At 51.0% G+C, this 18,780-nt stretch overlaps 1 protein-coding gene across 8 annotated transcripts in view; it reads left to right on the forward strand.

The window, feature by feature from the left end:
* The window catches only part of DYSF (dysferlin), a 74,735-nt gene that overhangs the window by 51,682 nt on the left and 4,273 nt on the right, over positions 1-18,780 (forward strand). For all 8 annotated transcript variants that reach the window (XM_074540707.1, XM_074540708.1, XM_074540712.1 and 5 more), the window contains 11 exons: positions 273-364; positions 1,421-1,591; positions 2,096-2,238; positions 4,709-4,848; positions 5,687-5,775; positions 5,982-6,077; positions 8,214-8,355; positions 14,797-14,896; positions 15,161-15,339; positions 16,150-16,259; positions 17,725-17,872. In XM_074540707.1, coding sequence (XP_074396808.1) covers positions 273-364; positions 1,421-1,591; positions 2,096-2,238; positions 4,709-4,848; positions 5,687-5,775; positions 5,982-6,077; positions 8,214-8,355; positions 14,797-14,896; positions 15,161-15,339; positions 16,150-16,259; positions 17,725-17,872 — 1,410 coding nt within the window. The remainder of the gene's footprint in view (positions 1-272; positions 365-1,420; positions 1,592-2,095; positions 2,239-4,708; positions 4,849-5,686; positions 5,776-5,981; positions 6,078-8,213; positions 8,356-14,796; positions 14,897-15,160; positions 15,340-16,149; positions 16,260-17,724; positions 17,873-18,780) is intronic.

Consider the following 18,780-nt stretch of genomic DNA (forward strand, 5'->3'; position numbering starts at 1 on the left):
TTTTTCCAAGGAATTCTTGGATGTGGCTGGGATGGTGGATCCCTGTAGATCCAGGTAAAGTCTTTTAGGTGGAACTGGATCTTTCCCTTGAATTTTTTTCCTTCTCCTGGCAAAAAAGTCCAACTTGAATTAAATCCCCCACTTTCCAAATTTATATCAAATTCCCAGAATAATTTTATTTGGGAGAGGGATGGGATTTGGACCAACCTATGGAAAAGAGTGGGACTGGAATCCCATGGGATTTCTGTGTTTCTTTCCGTGCCCACCTCCAGTGTGATCCCTACGTGAAGATTTCCGTGGGAAAGAAATCCATAAATGACCAGGAAAATTACCTTCCCTGCACTCTGGAGCCTGTCTTTGGGAAGTAAGTATGGATTCCATTTGGGATCCACGGAATTTTTTGGGTGTCCTATTGAGGGAATTGTTCTGGGCCAACAATCCCATTCCATTCCAACACCCAGTTCCAGGTTGGAGCAACCCGGGATAGTGGGAAATGTTCCCTGCCCACAGCAGGGATTGGGAATGGGATGGATTTTAAGGTTTTTTTTCCATCCCAATCTATTCCATAATTCCCTTGGCTCTCATTCATCAATCCCGTGGATTTCTGAGCTGTGGACTGCGGAGCTGGAATTCCATAGTGGAGGAATCGGGATAATCCCATTGTTGGGAAGGAGTTTGAGGAACTTCTCCTCATTCAGGAATTTTGATCCAATGTCTGAGGGAAAAATGGGAGGAATGGGGCACCACCACCTGGAAAAGGATTAGCCATGGATAATTGAGTTGTTTCCCTCAGAAATGGGATAAAATTCCAAGGTTAATGGGACCAGGGAATGGCTGGAGCTGCTCCACGGAGGATTAGGTTGGATATCAAGAAAAGATTCCTCATCCAGAGGATGGTGGGGCACCGGAACAGCTCCCCAGGGAATGACCACATTCCCAAGGCTGCCAGAGCTCCAGGAGTGTTTGGACACTGTTCCCAGGGACAGGGTGGGATTGTTGGGATTGTCTTGGGAAGGAGTCGGATCGATGATCCTTACGGATCGGGCTATTCCATGGTTCTCTGATTTTCTGGGAGAACAAAGCCCCATGGAATTGAGCTTCCCTCAGTTTTCCAGCTGCCCCTGGATCCCTGGCAGTGCCCAAGGCCAGGTTAGACATTGGGGCTTGGATCCACCTGGGATCAGGGAAGGTGTGGAATGAGGTCATTAAGATGTCTTCTGATCCAAACCATTCCATGATTCCATGATAAACGAAGCCAGCACAACAGAGCCCTGGCCTTGCTGGATCAAGATGACCCGGAAGCCCAGGAACTCTGATCCATCCCATCACTGGTGGGGCTGGATGAGGCGTGGATCCATTCCCATGGAATTCCAGCAGCACCGTCCTCTTTTCCCAAGCATTCCTCTGTTCCCGTTTCCAGGATGTTTGAGCTGAGCTGCACCCTGCCCCTGGAGAAGGACCTCAAGGTCACCCTCTACGACTACGACCTCCTGTCCAAGGACGAGAAGATCGGCGAGACCGTCATCGACCTGGAGAATCGCTTCCTGTCCAAATACGGCGCCCGCTGCGGCCTCCCCCAGACCTACTGCGTGTGAGTTCCTCCGTGTGCTGGGGATCTCCAGGAATCCCGGGATTGGGATGTCCAGGAATGGTGGGATTGGGATGCTGAGGGGGCCACGGGATCACAGCAGGGCTATCCTGGGGGACCTGGCTGAAGCTGCACTTCCCAGAGTCCTGGTTCTCCTCCAGGGAGATCCTGTTCCAACCCTGGTGGCTCCTGGTGACCTCGTGCTGAGGACACCCCCAGCAAGGCTGTGGCTGCCCCATTCCAGGAATGGAAGATTGGGCTGGGACCTTGGGAAGGAATTCCTGGCTGGGAGAGTGGGCAGGGGCTGGGCTGGAATTCCCAGATTTGCTGTGGCTGCCCCTGGATCCCTGGCAGTGCCCAAGGCCAGGTTGGACGTTGAGGCTTGGATCCACCGGGACAGTGGGAGATATCCCAGCTAACAGCACTGGATGAACTTTAATGTCTTTCCATTCCAACCCATTCCATGATTCCATGATTCCATGATCCCATGATTCTTTTTGGTTTCAGCTCCGGCCCCAACCAGTGGCGAGATCAACTCCGCCCTTCCCAGCTGCTCCACCTCTTCTCCCTGCAGCACAACTACAAAGCTCCCACCTACAAATCCGACCGGATCATCTTCCGGGATCAGGAATACGTCCTCTCAGAGCTGGGTAAGATGTCAGGGATGCTTTGGGATTGCAGAATTTCCTTGCTCCATAGAAAGGGATGGAGCTGGATGTCATGGAGACATCACCAGGTTGGAATGATGGCATTGTCCCCATCCTCCTCCTCTCTGGCCATGTTTGCTCTGAACCATTCCCAAGCTTGGTCGTGCTCCAAATCCTGGGATTGAACCCAGACCTTCAATCCAGGAGCGTTGACCTTGAGTTGGACCAAACCCAACACCCCTGGATTGGCAGTGAGAAGCTCCCACTTGATGATCCAAGTGCTTCCAGAGCCAGGAGAGCTCCGAGATTCCATTGGAATCTCATTTTGGGAATGGTCACTAAGAGCATCTCTTCCATTGGAATTTCATTTTGGGAATGGTCACTAGAGGGAGACAATATCCCATACGCAGACCTGGGAATTCTTTTGGCATTTGTGAGAATCAGGGAACAAACCCAACTTCTACAAGGAGGAGAAAAGCCCCAGACTTTTGGGGAGGAGTTTTTTGTTTGCCCATGGCACCTCCCCCTGACCCAACATTCCTGGGGCAGAAGGATTTTTTGGGGAAAGCTCTGCTTTAAGGCACAAAAAGAGGGTTTTAGTCCCAGGAGGATTTGAAATCCCACCTGGCTTGGCCCAGGAGCTGCAGTTTGGAATCATGGAATGGTTTAGGTTGGTACCATAAAGATTATCTTGTTCCACCTGCTCCATGGGCAGGGACACTTCCCACTATCCCAGGTGAATCCAACCTCTCCTTGGACACTTCCAGGGATCCAGGCATGGCCACAGCTTCTCTGGGAATTCTCTTCCAGGTCCTCCCCACTTTCAGAGCTAAGAATTCCCCACATCCCACCTAAATTTTCATTGGATTTCTTTAGAGCCGCCACACCAAGGGTGTCACCAGAGACACAAAACAAGGCACAGCCCAGGGCTGATCCCTCTGTGCGCTCTTGGAAAACAAAGCAAAAAATCCCTGCAGGAATTCAGGTTTTTCCCTGAGGAGAAAGGAAGCAAGGAATCCTCATGGAAAAGTTTTCCCAGGAGAGCTGGGGAGGTGTTAAAACGTTTTTTTCCCCCGTGGCAGCGCCTGCTGTCACCTTCTCCGAGTTCAAACAGCAGAACAAAGCCCGAGGCTTGACCCGGAGCAGGTCTGGAATCCAGCTGCGAGCTCCGGAGCTGGACTGGGAATAAACTGGAGCTGTTAAACACGAGAGCCGGGATTTTACAAGCCCCTCCCCCCGGCCCGCTATTCCATAACTCCCAGATTTTGTTGTTCTCCAAGAGGGGCTCATTCTTTTCGCGGCGTGTAAAGCCGCACGTGTGTGCACACGCCGGAATTCCAGGGTTTGGGAAATCATTGGGAATTAGCCCAGGTGGCTGGAGTTAAGTGTGTCCTTGCCAAGGAAGGAGCTGGGATATCTCACTGGGATTTGGTGGAGTTGGAATGATATTTATGGAATATATATGGAATAATATTTATGAAGCACTTTGTCTTTCAATTGTCATGAGTAGGGTGAAGTCCACCAACCCCAACCTGGGATTTTGGGATTGTTTGGGTTGGACTCAGAGAATCAGGGAATTTTTAAAGTTGGAAAAGATCTTTAAGATCCTGAAATTCTAGAATTCAGGTTGGAAAAGACCTCCAAGATCGAGTCCAACCTTGTCCAAGTGTCATGTCCAGTTGTTCCTTGGACACCTCCAGGGGTGAGGACCTCACCACTTCCCTGATATCCAAGGACAGGGCATCGTGTCGCATCCCAGGAATGGGATGGGGAGGCAGGAGTTGGCCATTGGCAGTACTGGGATGGATGGAGGGATGGGTGGATGGATCCTGACCAGGAAGACAAGGCAGGAATGTCCATTATTGAGGAATCTTGGCCCATCTGTGGCAGGATCAGGAGTTGGTGTGGAGTAGGCCAGGCAGAGGAGATAATTCCAGGTCTTCCTTGGATGGAAGACCGCAGATATCCTGGTGGGACTGGAACCGGGACTTGGACCAGAGTAGGAACTTGGAACAACCCCAGGCAGTGCTGGTGGTGTCTCCATGTCCTTCCTCCTCCTCCCATTCCTGTCTTTCACCCCAAATCCCACAGAGAAGAAATGGGATCCTATCAGGATCCCATTCCTGTCTGCCCAGCTGAAGATCCTGGATGGCTTTAAGCTCTGGGATAAACTCCTGGGAGTGGGAACATCAGCAGAGGATTGATGGAAATCCTGATTTCCGGGATTCTAGGAGAGCTGGATTCATTGGATTGTCCTTTCCATGGGATCCAGCTGGATCCTTGCCATGTTTCCCTGGCTGTGATTTGTGGAGTTGTTGCACAAGCGTCTCCATGGGTTTTCCCATTGGGAATGCCATCCCTGTGCCCAGCAGGGTTTGTGGTGGTGATTTGGGAATGGAGGCTGTGCTGCTCCAGCTCTTCCTGGCCCAAATCCATCCCTGTGGGATTCTCTCTGCTCTTTTCCCTGTGGCAGAGGATGGAAAACCGCCGAATCCACACCTGGGCCCGGTGGAGGAGCGGCTCGCCCTGGCTGCCCTCCGGAAGCAGGGATTGGTTCCGGAGCACGTGGAAACGCGGCGCCTTTACAGCCCCCTCCAGCCGGACATCGAGCAGGTGGGTCCTGGAATGTGGCCGGGATGAGCCCAGGAGCGGCATCTCCTGATCCAGCCATGTCCAGGGGGAGAATCCTGCTGGGAATGTCTGCCCTGGGATATGGGATGTTCCCGGGAAGGGGAGGTAGTCGATCCCTTCAGCGTATGCTCCAATTTTTTAAAATTAAATTCACCTTAATTTAGTTTAATTTAATTTAATTTTACATTTTTGATCTGAAAGTCCTACTCAGAATTCTTCTCCCAGAATCCCAGGATCACTGAGGCTGGAAAATCCCTCAAAGGTCATGGAGTCCAAGCTGTGCCCAATGCCCACCCTGGCACTCAGTGCCACATCCAGGAATTCCTTGGACATCTCCAGGGATGGGGATTCCAAACCACCCTGGGCGCTTCCAAGGCCTGAGCATCCTTTCCATGAGGAAATTCCTGCTGACGTCCAACCTGCCCCTCCCCTGGCCCAGACTGAGGCCATTCCCTCTTTTCCTATTATTCCCTGGGAGCAGATTGCAGCTCTCACCTGGTTCCAACATTCCAAGAAGTTGTGGAGAGCCAGAAGGTTTTGCCTCTGATCCCTGTTTTTTCCAGGCTAAGCCCCTTTCCCAGCTCTCTCAGCTTTTCCTGGTGCTCCAGTGCCTTTTCCACCTCCCTCAGCTGCTCCTCAGGATTTACATCCATCAACACATTCCCAACTATCTCTCAAATAATTTTAAAATAATCTTCAATGCCCCTTTTCCATGGAGGAATCCTGCCTTTCCCCCTAAGGGTCCCAGATCTCCCCGGGGAGGTTCAGGTGTTCCAGTCTGGAATCTCCCAGGGTTTCAGGGCTCTGTTTTTCCATGCAGGGAAAGCTCCAGATGTGGGTGGATCTGTTTCCCAAATCCCTGGGACATCCCGGCCCCCCTTTCAACGTCACTCCACGCAAAGCCAAGAGGTAACTTCCCATTACTTCCTCATCTTTTCCTTGGAAAAGGAGTTTGGAATGCTTGGAAGCCTCGCGTGGGGTTGGATTCACCCACCTGGATGAGGGACAGGTGTGGGATCATCTCCAGGGAGACGGAAATCCATCCGTGGGACAACCAGGCTTCCAGGTGGATGAGTTTTCCACCTTCTCATGGGTTTATTCCCGGGATTTTCCAGGTTCTACCTGCGCTGTATCATTTGGAACGCCAAGGATGTGATCCTGGACGACCTCAGCATCACCGGGGAGAAGATGAGCGACATCTACGTCAAAGGGTGAGTGTCCCGCTCCGGAGCCTCCTGGATTCTGGAGGCTGTAGGTGCAGGAGCAGCAGGGAAGGAATTCAGGTGGTCCTTGAGTCGGTATTGTTGGGATAGACTTGGAATCTGCTGGGATGGAGGGACCATCATGGCTCTCCAGTTATGGATCCATGACTTTCCAGCTGTGGATTCACATCTCCAAGTATGGATCCACACCTCTCCACTTGTGGATCCACCCCTTTCCATCTATGGATCCACACCTCTCCAATCATGGATCCACATCTGTTTACCCATGGATCCACTCCTTTCCAACCATGGATTCCCACCTCTCCAACTCTGGCTCCACACCTCTCCAGCCATGGATCCACACTTCCAACCATGGATCCACACCTCTCCAGCCATGGATCCACACTTCCAACCATGGATCCACACCTCTCCAGCCATGGATCCACACGTGTCCAATCATGGATCCACATCTCTCCAATTATGGATCTACACCTCTCCATCCACGGATCCACACCTCTCAAATCATGGATCCACACATCTCCAGCTGCGGATACACACATCTCCGACTGTGGATCCACCCTTCTCCGGTCATGGATCCACACCTCTCCAATCATGGATCCACCCTTTTCCAGCTGTGGATCCACACCTCTCCATCTCTGAATCCAGAGATGAAGATGTGTCTTTTTGGAAGCTCTGCTGAGCTCACAACCTTTTTCTTTACACCTCTGGGGTGATCCCATGGCAGTACTTTTCTTTGGACTGCTTGGATGTTCCCACAGTGGGAGAAGATGTGGGAGCAGCCTGGCCATGGGGAGGGGAGAACTTCCCCTTCCCCTTCCCCTTCCCCTTCCCCTTCCCCTTCCCCTTCCCCTTCCCCTTCCCCTTCCCCTTCCCCTTCCCCTTCCCCTTCCCCTTCCCCTTCCCCTTCCCCTTCCCCTTCCCCTTCCCCTTCCCCTTCCCCTTCCCCTTCCTTATTTTAGGATTTATCTTGTGTCTAACAGCGCAATCCCTGCCAAGGGAGTTCCATTTTTTGGGCCTTTTTGGGGTTTATGGGCAGGAGCAGGCAGGATTTGGGAGCAGACTGTAAATCCCTGGTTTACAATCCCAATTTTCCTCCTGCAAATCCAGAATGCCGTGCAGCTTTCCTGATATTTCCATCAAGTCGGCTGTTATCAGCACTGGTTGAGCTGTTCCTTGTCTTTTGGGGTCCTAAAAAGTTGTGCTGCTAGAAAAGTGGGAGCATCCAGGGGTTGCTCAGATCCCTTTCCCAATTTTTAGCATCCAATAGAATGCTGCAAGTCTGGAAATGAGTAAAAGTTTGCTCAGCTTCCAGATCTTCCATCCCGAAGGAAAGTCATCCTGAAAAATCCTATTGGGAATGGGTGAAATGATCCTTTTTGTGCCTGAGGATCTGCCTATGGATCAGGAATCCCATGGGGAATATTCGTTCTGTCCATTCCTGCCTCGGGAACTGGGGCTGGAGCCTGCTATCCTGGATTGGGTATTAAGGAAAAATTCTTCATGGAAAATCTGTCAAGGAGTGGAAAGGGAAAGGGATCCCAAGGAATGTTCAGGCTGGGAGAGCTGGGAATGTTCCCCTGGAGAAGGGAAAACTTCCAGGGAATCCTCAGAGTCCCTGCAGGGGCTCCAGGAGAGCTGGAGAGGGACTGGGGACAAGGCCTGCAGGGACAGGAGCCAGGGAATGGCTCCCACTGGGAAAGGGGAGATTGGGCTGGGATCTTGGCAAGGAATTGCTGTCTGGGCTGGAATTCCCAGATTTGCTGTGGCTGCCCCTGGATCCCTGGCAGTGGCCAAGGCCAGGTTGGACATTGGGGCTTGGATCCACCTGGGACAGTGGGAGCTGTCCCTGTCCATGGGTGGGGTGGAATGGGATGATCCTTAAAACCCTTCCATTCCAGACCATTCCATGACTCCATAATTCTGGAGTTTCTAGCCACATCACTGATTCATCTCCCATCTCTGGGACTGCTGCCTTCCCTCTCCCATCTCCAGGTTTTCCCCACCCCCAGCAGCCACTGGGATTGGGAATATTCCATTTCCCACTCACAGATGTTGTGACATAGAGTGAGATCCCAAATCCTTCCACAATCCTGATTTTCCATGGGCTGTGTTTGTCCCTGGCAGGTGGCTGGTGGGACACGAGGAGAACAAGCAGAAGACGGATGTCCACTACAGATCCATGGGAGGAGAAGGGAATTTCAACTGGAGATTCATCTTTCCCTTCGATTATCTCCCGGCAGAGCAGATGTGCCATGTGGCCAAGAAGGTGAGTGGTCCTGGATGGAATTCCTGCATCCTTGCGGGAATTCTGGGACACCAGCAGGAATTTCCTCATGGAAAGGGTGGTCAGGCCTTGGAAGTGCCCGGGGAGCTTTGGAGTCCCCATCCCTGGAGGTGTCCAAGGAATTCCTGGATGTGGCACTGAGTGCCAAGGTGGGCATCAGGCACAGCTTGGACTGGATGATCCTGGAGGGCTTTTCCAACCTCAGTGATCCCATGATCCCTGTTTTTACTTAGCCTCAATATTCATGGAATATGAGGTACCCGAAGATTCCTGCTTGCAATGGGACCTTCCCTGAAACCCACTGGGATCCCAAAAAACCCCCTTGGATCCACAAAACCCCTGGCATCCCTGAAACTCACTGTGATCCCCAAGAATCCCCCATGATCCACAAAACTCACTGAGATCCCCATCCCATCTTATTTCCCACAAAACCAGCGCCTCGGCCGGGAAGATGCCGAGCGAATCCCCCATCCCAGACAATTCCCAGCTTCCAAAGCCCTTCCCAGGCAGTTCCAATGATTGACAGAATCCCAGCCAGGCCTATTTCACGCTTCATATCCCACAAATCCCAAGTACAGGGTGTACTACATCCAATTATCCCACTTGGAAAAAGCCAAGACCGCCCTCCATAAACCCCTTTAAGCAAATCCATCCCGCTGTGCCGATCTGGAATCTTTTCCCACCACATGGCTTCCAACGCTGGATCCGAAAATAAACACCTTGTAAAAGCTCTCTGTAAAGGCCGGAATAATGAAGGGAAAGCCGGGTGGAGCATTCCAGCCCCAGGAATTTTTTGATCTCGCCATGTGCTGTTTGAACTCCGGCTTGGTTCCTGCGGCCGTAAAAATCCCGGCTGGAAAGGCAGGCGCGAGAAGGTGGAATTTCAATCAAAGGTTGGGAGCGACTGTGGGGAATTGGGAGCTGCTCAAAACCACCTGTGCCCAACTGGGCCGGGAGGGAAGGAGTTTTCCAGTGATTCTCCTTTTTTGTTCCATGCTGGAGCTCCCTGGAGTGTGGCCAGGTGGATTAGGAATTATGGAATAATTTGGGTGGGAAGGGAGCTGAAAGCTTAGCCAGTTCGATCCAGGGACACCTCCCACTATCCCAGGTGGATCCAACCCCAATGTCAAACCTGGCCTTGGGCACTGCCAGGGATCCAGGGGCAGCCACAGCAAATCTGGGAATTCCAGCCCAGCCAGCAATTCCTTGCCAAGATCCCAGCCCAATCTGCCCTTTCCCAGTGGGAGCCATTCCCTGGCTCCTGTCCCTGCAGGCCTTGTCCCCAGTCCCTCTCCAGCTCTCCTGGAGCCCCTGCAGGGACTCTGAGCATTCCCTGGAATTTTTCCCTTCCAATTCCAGCAATCCCAGCTCTCCCAGCCTTTCCCACAGCAGAGCTGCTCCATCACTCTGATCATCCTGATTCTTCCTCTGGATCAGCTCCAAGAGCTCCAGGTCCTTCCCATGCTGGAATTCATGTAGATGGAGACTCCATGGGTCATCCCAACTCGGGCTGCAAGTCAAATACTCTCTCCAAAAAAAACAAGGATGCCCCTGGATGAATGACTGTCCATGATATTTTTGTTTGATGTGAACACCTGGGAGTCTGGAAAACAGGGAAAAACCCAGGAAAACACAGGTGCCACTCTTTTCCCTGCTTTTCTGCACCTTCCAACCACTTCAAGATGGTTTTCCATAACTTTCCTGGCTGGATTAATGTTAACAAGATTTTCCTTCTCTTTCTGGTAGAGGATTTTCCCAAGTCCAAATTTTAAAATATTTCTGTGGAAGAGAAATATCCCCATCTTTAGGACAGCTCTTTGGAATACATGGAAATGCTTTTTTAACGCTTTTCTCCTCATTCCCTTGGAATTTCCTTCTTTGTTCCCGCTTTTTTTTGGTGCCATCTTTCTCTTCCAGCTCTGTAAAATTCAAACCATGTTGGCTGCATGGGAAGAGCACATTCCCAGGTTTTTGAGTCCTGCAGGAAAACAGTTTCTGGGATGGAAAACGAGAAAGTCATGGAATGATTTAGGATGGAAAAGCCTTCTAAGATCACCAGCTCTGCCACCACTGACCACGTCCCCAGGTGCCAGCCACATCCAGAGGGATTTTAAATCATTCCAGGGATGGACATTCCATTGTTTCCCTGGACAGCGTCTGCATGGCTGGAAAGCCCTTTCCATGAAGGAATTTTCCCTAAAATCCAGCCTAAACTGGAAGTTTAAACTTTGGATTCCCAGTTAAGCCTGTTGTGGGATGGGTCATGGGACAACCAGGACAATCCAAGGTCACCTGGATGTGGATCCCATTTTCCCAGGCATCCACGCAGGGAAGAGCTCGACTCCCACATCCCGCAGGTGCCACGGGGTGGAAAATGAGTGGAATTGCTTTTGGAATGTTCAGTTTCCTGTGCCAATTCCAGCAGCAGCTGGATGTGGTGGCCAGATCTGGATCTGGGAAGTTCTTTAGGGTAGGAAAGGATTTGCATGGAATGTCGGAGCAAACAACATCTCCATGGATGTGCCGGGTCTGGTTCTGGGATTCTTATGGACGTGGAGGGGCTGGAGCGTGGCCAGGGAAGGGAATGGAGCTGGGAACGGGCTGGAGAATTCCTGAGGGGGCTGGGAAAGGGGCTCAGCGGGGAGAAAAGGAAGAGCCAGGGGGACCTTCTGGCTCTCCACAACTTCCTGGAATGTTGGAATGAGGTTGGAGCTGGGATCTGCTCCCAGGGAATAACAGGATAAGAGGATAGGAGGCTGGGTCGGGGGAGGGGCAGGGTGGACATCTGCAGGAATTTCCTCATGGAAAGGGTGCTCAGGCCTTGGAAGCACCCAGGAAGCTTTGGAATCCCCATCCCTGGAGGTGTCCAAGGAATTCCTGGATGTGGCACTGAGTGCCAGGGTGGGCATCAGGCACAGCTTGGACTGGATGATCCTGGAGGGATTTTCCAACCTCAGGAATTCTGTGACATCCAAGGGGAGTCTCCTGCATGTCCAGGACTCCCAAATTCCTGCAGGATGCACCTGAAATGTGTCTTTTTGGGACCAGACTTCCTCTCCTTCCCAAAAGTCAGGTTTCCTCCTTTGTATTCTGGAGCACACCCGCAGTCCAGGAGAATTGCAGCCTTGTCAACACTTTCCTGGGAATCTGAGCCCATTTTTTCCCTGCTGCTTTATCCACAAAAATCCATAAAATACCCCCGAGCCTCCCCTCACTTGGAAAACAAACCCCCAAACAATAATCCCAGCCTTTTTTCCCCGTGGTTTGGACAAGGCCGGGATATAAATTTCGCGCTCTAGGTTGTTTTTATAGGGAATGTTCGGAGCTCGATTTAATCATGGAAGCGAATTTCACGCTGCCTTGAAAGGGACCCATAAACTTCTCTCGGCATCAAATTCCCCCTTCCCAATTCCCTGTTCCTTTTCCTGCCTTTCCAGCAGAGCTCTGGGTGTCCCCAGCTGGACAGGGCTTGGAGCTGGGAGGTTTTGTCTCCAGCCAAGTGATGTTTTATGGTGTTTTTCCATTAAAAAAAAAGGGGGGGAATTTGGAGAAATGGAGCATTCAATTCCCACCTGGAAAGGGTCAAGCCTCACCTGAGTTATCCCTGGAATGTTGTTCTGAGGTATTGGGATGCAGAGGGTGCAGAGCTAAGGTTTTGTTCCCTTTTTCCTTGGATATTGCAGTGGGGAGGAGGGAAGGTGGAATCCCAAAGTCTGCCGGGTTTACCAGCAGTTCCATGGAATCGTGGAATGGTTTGGAATGGGAAGGATCTTAAAGCCCATCCAGGGACACCTCCCACCATCCCAGGTGGATCCAAGCCCCATCAAACCTGGCCTTGGACACTTCCAGAAATGGGACAACCACGGCTTCTCTGGGAATTCCATTCCAGCTCCTCCCCACTCGCACAGCCTGGAATTCCTTCCCAAGATCCCATCCAAACTTTCCTTCAGCTTCATTATCCCAAGGACATGGATCCACTTGGGATAGGTGGGACATGATCCCAAGTGTGAGGTTTTCCTCAAGTTTGGCTCCTTGTGGATGGGATGGGGCAATGAGAAATTCCAATGAATCCTTGGGAAGTTGCATCAGCCCAGAAGAGAGTGTGGGATGCACCTGGAGCATGGGCATATCCATGGATTGTGGGAATGATGGGATGAACCTCTGAGCCAGGAATTCACTGGGAAGAAGAGGCACCTGGAGGACATGGAGCTTGTGGAGATTTCCTTTCCAGGGAATATTCCAGCTGGGAAATTAGATGGTCTTGAAGGTCCCTTCTAGCCCAAACTGGTCCAGAATTCCATATATTTCCCCATTTTCCAAGCCAAGCTTGGGAACCTGGATTTCTCCCAGAAGGGACAATCCAAAGGATCTGGTGATGGATCTTCTGCCACCTTGGAATTTTCTTGCCCCTCCTGAGGTCATGCCAGCTTTGTTATTGATGGATCCATGGCTCCTGGATCCCTATGGATCCCTTCTTTCCCCAGTTTCTGGGAAAGGGAAGAATCAACATCAACTCTTCCCTCTTTTTAGCAGTTTTAATTTAAAATGGCTGGAAAGGCTGAGAAAAATCCCCCTGGATAAACATCCATCCCAACCCACTGCATCCAGCAGAGGGGAGAGAGGGAGTTTTCCATGGACTTCCTTTGAGATTTCTAGATTATCCAGTATCTCGAATGCATCCATAAAATGCTCCAATGCAAAATTCCTGGCACATTTTCCCCAAACTGGGCAGGGAATGGAGCGAAAATGAAACAGAACCATCCAGGGGGATCTCTTAAAATGAATCCGACGGGATTGGAGTGCCCACAGACTCCCAGCTGGAATATTTGTGTTCCTATGGAATGTGACACGTTTTTCCTCCCTTTTTATAATTTAATATTGGATGAAATAATGAATCCGAGTCTTGGGGTGAATTTATGGAGCAAGGGATGAATAACGCTGGATTTCCTGGTTTTAATTAAATCCCGTCATTTCTGACGCTTCCAGGAGGAATTACCACCGGGACACCCTTGGAGGGGTGTCAGGAATCCCGCTGGGATTTTCCTGCTTCTTGCTGGAGCCAGGAATAACAATCCCAACAATCCCTTGGCTTTGGGTGGGATTTTGTCTTTCTCCTTTATCCCAACATTTCTTTTTGGACATCAAGAGGAATTTTTTTAAAGGGAAAGGATGGTCAGGCTTAGGAAGTGTCCAGGGAGATTTGGAGTCCCTATCCCTGGAGGTGTCCAAGGAATTCCTGGAGCTGAGCTGGGGACAGCTTGAACTCATTGATCCCAAAAGGCTTTTCCAACCTCAGGGATTCTGGGGTTCTTAATCCTATCTCCCAGATATCCCAATAGTGGTGTTAGATCCCTGTTGGAAAAAATTCCTGGTTTCACACATGGAAATAGTGATGTGGATGCCGCTTCCCAGGTAATGGATATTCCTTTCTCTGGGGTGCAGAACTCATGGATAACTTGGGAATGTTCCCCTGGAGAAGGGGAAACTCCAGGGAATTCTCAGAGTCCCTGGAGGGGCTCTAGGAGAGCTGGAGAGGGACTGGGGACAAGGCCTGCAGGGACAGGAGCCAGGGAATGGCTCCCACTGGGAAAGGGGAGATTGGGCTGGGATCTTGGCAAGGAATTGCTGGCTGGGCTGGAATTCCCAGATTTGCTGTGGCTGCCCCTGGATCCCTGGGAATCCCCAAGGCCAGGTTGGACACTGGGGTTGGAGCCACCAGTGTGATATCAGCAGATTCCTGGGATACCATGGAATCTTCCGTTCCACATCCATGTTCCATTAATAAATTCAGGAGCTGTGGGTGGTCTGAAGGCAGAACTGGCATTTGATGGTCTCTGATTGTCCCACTGCCTGTGACAGACCTGAGAGCAGATTAAAGCCGTGGTGGATCTGGAAGGGAAGGGATCCTTGGGAATTCCCTGCTGGAAGTGCTGATTTAGGTGCCAATCCCATATTTTTGCATGAATTAAGAGGAAGGTGAAGTTTGGTAGCGCCAGCACTCCATGCTCATTGTTGTCTTCACCTTGGAGACTCATCTTCATTGGAATTGTGGGAATTTCTGTCTCTCCTAAGAATCCTATTTGGGATCCCATTTGGATCCTATTTGGGATCCCATTTGGATCCTATTTGGGATCCCATGAAATTTGGAGCCATTTCCTAAATTTCATTAAATTAAATTCTTTAAATAAATTAATTACATTAATTTAAATCATGAAATTAAGGCATAAACTGCTGCTGACGCCTTCCAGAAGCATCTTGGGTTTTCCACTGATTATCCTTATCCAAGAGTTTTCCAGAACCTGTGCTCCTGCAGATCCACAGCAGGACACCCCAGGAATTCCAGGATTTCCAGAGCCAGGCCCTGCCCAATTCTCCCGATTAATCTTTAATTTTCCCATGTTTTTTTTCATGGTGGGATTTTAGGAACACTTCTGGAGCTTGGACAAGACGGAAAACAAGATCCCACCCCAGCTGATCCTCCAGATCTGGGACAACGACAAGTTCTCCTTCGATGACTATTTGGGTAAGTTAGGAATTTTGGAATCCATCCCAAAAAAAGAGGAAACATCACCAGCACAAGTTGTCCAGACTAGCTGTGCCTGCTCATGGATCCCTGGAAATGTCCAAGGCCAGACTGGATGGGGCTTGGAGCCACCTGGAACAGTGGAAGTTGAGAGTTTGGATTGGGATGGTTGGAGTGGCCCAAACTCCGTGGGATCAGGGAACATTCCATGTTTTAAGGATTTTTCCCACTGAGATGTCTCACCTGGAATGTTCTCCCCTGCAGGATCCATCCAGATGGATCTCAACAGGATGCCCAAGCCTGCCAAGACGGCGGAAAAGTGTTCCTTGGATCTTGTGGATGATTCCCTGTCCTCCGGCCGCTCCGTGTCCCTCTTCGAGCAGAAAACCGTCAAGGGCTGGTGGCCCTGCTTGGCCGAGCAGAACCAGCAGAAGATCCTGGCGGTAAAGTGACCTCTCCATGTTTTTCCTTGGATCCTTCACTCCAATTCCCATCCCCGGAAGTGTTCAAGGCTTTAAATTCCTTCCCAATCCAAACCATTCCAGAATTCCCTGAAATTTTCATTCAATTCAAGCCAGGGCAAGCAATTCCATTTCCAGCTGGAGGTTTTGTGGATCCAGCCAGATCCACTGTGGTTGGCTGGAGGTTTTCCGGCACCGTGCAGAGGAATGATCGGTTTTGTGGAATGTGGACCCTGGTTTTTGGAATGTGCCGCCAAATTTTATTTTATATCACAACTATTCCCAACAATCTTGTGTCCTAAACACCAGGAAAAAATTCCAGCTGTCCCAGGGATCATTTTAAAGGTGTCTGGGCTCCTGTTCCAGGTGTTGGTGACTGTTCCATGCAGGTGAGGGAATCCAGGCATGGAATTCTGTGATTCAACCAAAAAACCCTGAGCTGGTTCCCAGGAAATTGGGAATCGGGGAATTGGGAAAGACTGGTTGTGGAACTCTGTGATGATGGGTCACAGCTTGGACTTGATCCCAGAGGTTTTTCCAGCCTCAGTGATCCTGGGATTCCGTGGTTGCCCAAATTTGGGTGTCATTGGGATCCGGGATTTCCCAGAATATCTCCAGTGACAGCTGGAGGATCTTGGAATCCTGAGATCATCATGGTCATTGTTGGGAATGGTTTGGTTCTGCTCAAATTACATTTTCTCTTCCCAATCCCTATTTTCCATCCCACGTTCATTCCTCACTTTCCCCCCTGTTTTTGGGGATAATAAATAAGTTTTTGTTTAACTCATCCAGGGCAAGCTGGAGATGACTTTGGAAATCGTGGCGGAGCAGGAGCACGAGGAGCGTCCAGCCGGGATGGGACGGGATGAGCCCAACATGAACCCCAGACTGGAGGATCCCAAGTAAGAACATCCCAAATGGAAAAGCAGCCACCAGGGCATGGAATTCTTGAGGACCAAATGGGAATTCTGTGTTTCCAGCTCCGGGGAACTGGGCTGAACTGGGTTTGCACCTGGGAAGGATCCACTGGGAACTGGGGGGAGATGGGAGGGAGGTCTGGAGAACAAGTTCTGTGGAATTGGGAAGTTGATCTGGAGCACCAGTCCAATGGGATTTGGGACACTGGTCTGGACCGCAAATCCATTGGGATTTGGAAGCTGGTCTGGATCACCAGTTCAGTGGGATTGGGAGGCCGGTCTGGACCACGTATCCAGTGGGATTGGGAGGCTGGTCTGGACCATGAATCCAGTGGGATTGGGAGGTCAGTCTGGACCACCAGGGAAGACACTGGTGGGATGTATCCAGGAAGATGGAAGACCTGAGACAGTCCAGGGGGTTTGGGAGGTTAGTCTGGAGCATGAATCCAGTGGGATTGGGAGTCTGGTCTGGATCACCAATCCAGATTTGGGGGACTGATCTGGATCACCAGTCGGGTAGGATTGGATGACTGGTCTGGGTCACCAAAGAGAACATTCATGGGATGTATCCAGAAAGATGACAGACCTGAGAGCATTAGGATTGGGAAGCTGCTCTGGACCATGAATCCATTGGGATTGGGAGGGTGGTCTGGACCACCAAGGAGGACCCTGATGGGATGTACCAGGAAGATGGAAGAGCTGAGGCAGTCCAGGGGGATTTGGAGTCTGGCCTGGACCATGAATCCAAGGGACTGGGAGGCTGATCTGGGTCACCAATCCAGTGAGATTTGGGAGACTGATCTGGACCATGAATCCATTGGGATTGAGAGATTGGTCTAGATCACCAAGGAGGATGTTGGTGGGATGTACGCAGAGGGATGAGGAGCTGACACATTCCAGTGGGATTGGGAAGCTGGCCTGGATCACCATTCCAGTGGGATTGGGAGGCTGGTGTGGACCATGAGTCCATTGGGACTGGGAGTCTGGTCTGGACCACCAATCCAGCAGGATTTGGGAGACTGGTCTGGAACCCACCAGTCAAACTGGCCTGGATCACCATTCCAGTGGGATTGGGAGGCTGGTCTGGATTGGCAGTTCTGTGGGATTGGGAAGCTGGTCTGGATCACCAATCCAGTGGGATTTGGGAGACAGGTCTGGACCACCAAGAACATTCATGGGATGTATCCAGAAAGATGATAGACCTGAGAGCAGTGGGATTCTGGGCCGTGAATCCATTTGGATTTGAGAGACTGGTCAGGACCACCAAGGTGGACATTGATGGGACATCCCTGGAGGGATGAGGGCTGACACATTCCAGTGGGATTGGGAAGCTGGTCTGGATCACCAATCCTGTGGGATTTTGAAGCTGGTCTGGGACCACCAGGGCAGGTGGGACTGGGGATCCAGGAGGATGAAATTCCGAGGTGACCCGTCCTTCCCTTGGCTCCAGGCGTCCGGAGACCTCCTTCCTGTGGTTCACGTCCCCGTACAAGACCCTGAAGTTCATCCTGTGGCGCCGCTACAAGTGGGTGCTGATCCTGGCCATCCTCCTCTTCATCCTGCTGCTTTTCCTGGGAATCTTCGTCTATGCCTTCCCGGTACGGAGTGGCAGGGATTGGCCGAGGTCTGAGGGGTGGTGGAATCGGGGGGATGGAAAATTCCCTGCTGAGGAACACAATGGGTTAAAAAGTGACTTTTTTTTTGGATTTGGGATCCTCATGGGGAAAATATGGAGGAGTTGGAGCATGGCCGGGAATGGGAATGGAGTTGGGAAGGGGCTGGAGCACCAGGAAAAGCTGAGGGGAAGGGTCTCATCCTGGAGAAAAGCGGATCAGGGGGAGCTTCTGGCTCTCCACAATTCCCCGAAAGTTTGGAGCCAGGTGGGATTTGGGATCTGCTCCCAGGGAACAACAGGACAAGAGGGAACAGCCTCAAGTTGTTCCAAGGGAATTTCAGGTTGGATTTTAAGGAAAATCCCTCATGGACAGCAGTGTCTAGCCCTGGAGCAGTGGTGGAGTCCCCATCCATGGAATTATTCCAAAAACATCCGAATGTGGCGTTTGAGGACATGGATAATGACGAACAAGGGCTGTGGCTCTTTTCCAACCTCAACAATTCCATGATATCAGGAATGGTGGAGATCCCAAAAAAAAAACATGGGAAGGCCATTCCTGGTATGTCCTCAGCAACACCAAGTACTGGCACTGGTGTGCCAAGATGCCAAGGTTTTCTGGGATGCAGAGGGAAAAAAATCTGGGATAGCTTTGCCTGCCCTGGTTGCCTTTGAGGAAATTCCATGGAGCTGCTGGCTGGATTTTTCCTTGGACTAAATGAGGATGGGGCAGGGATGGAGGAGCCTCTCCCTGCTGGAAAACTCTGCATTCCAAAAAATCCTGGCACAGCTTTGGGAATGCTCCAGGACCCCTTTCCCAAGGGACAGAAGAGGTGATGTCCCGGATTTTGTGGGATCATGGAAAAAGGAGCTGTAGGGATACAGAGCCAAGGG

This window comes from Zonotrichia albicollis, chromosome 5 (assembly GCF_047830755.1).
Source record: "Zonotrichia albicollis isolate bZonAlb1 chromosome 5, bZonAlb1.hap1, whole genome shotgun sequence".
Lineage (NCBI taxonomy): Eukaryota > Metazoa > Chordata > Aves > Passeriformes > Passerellidae > Zonotrichia > Zonotrichia albicollis.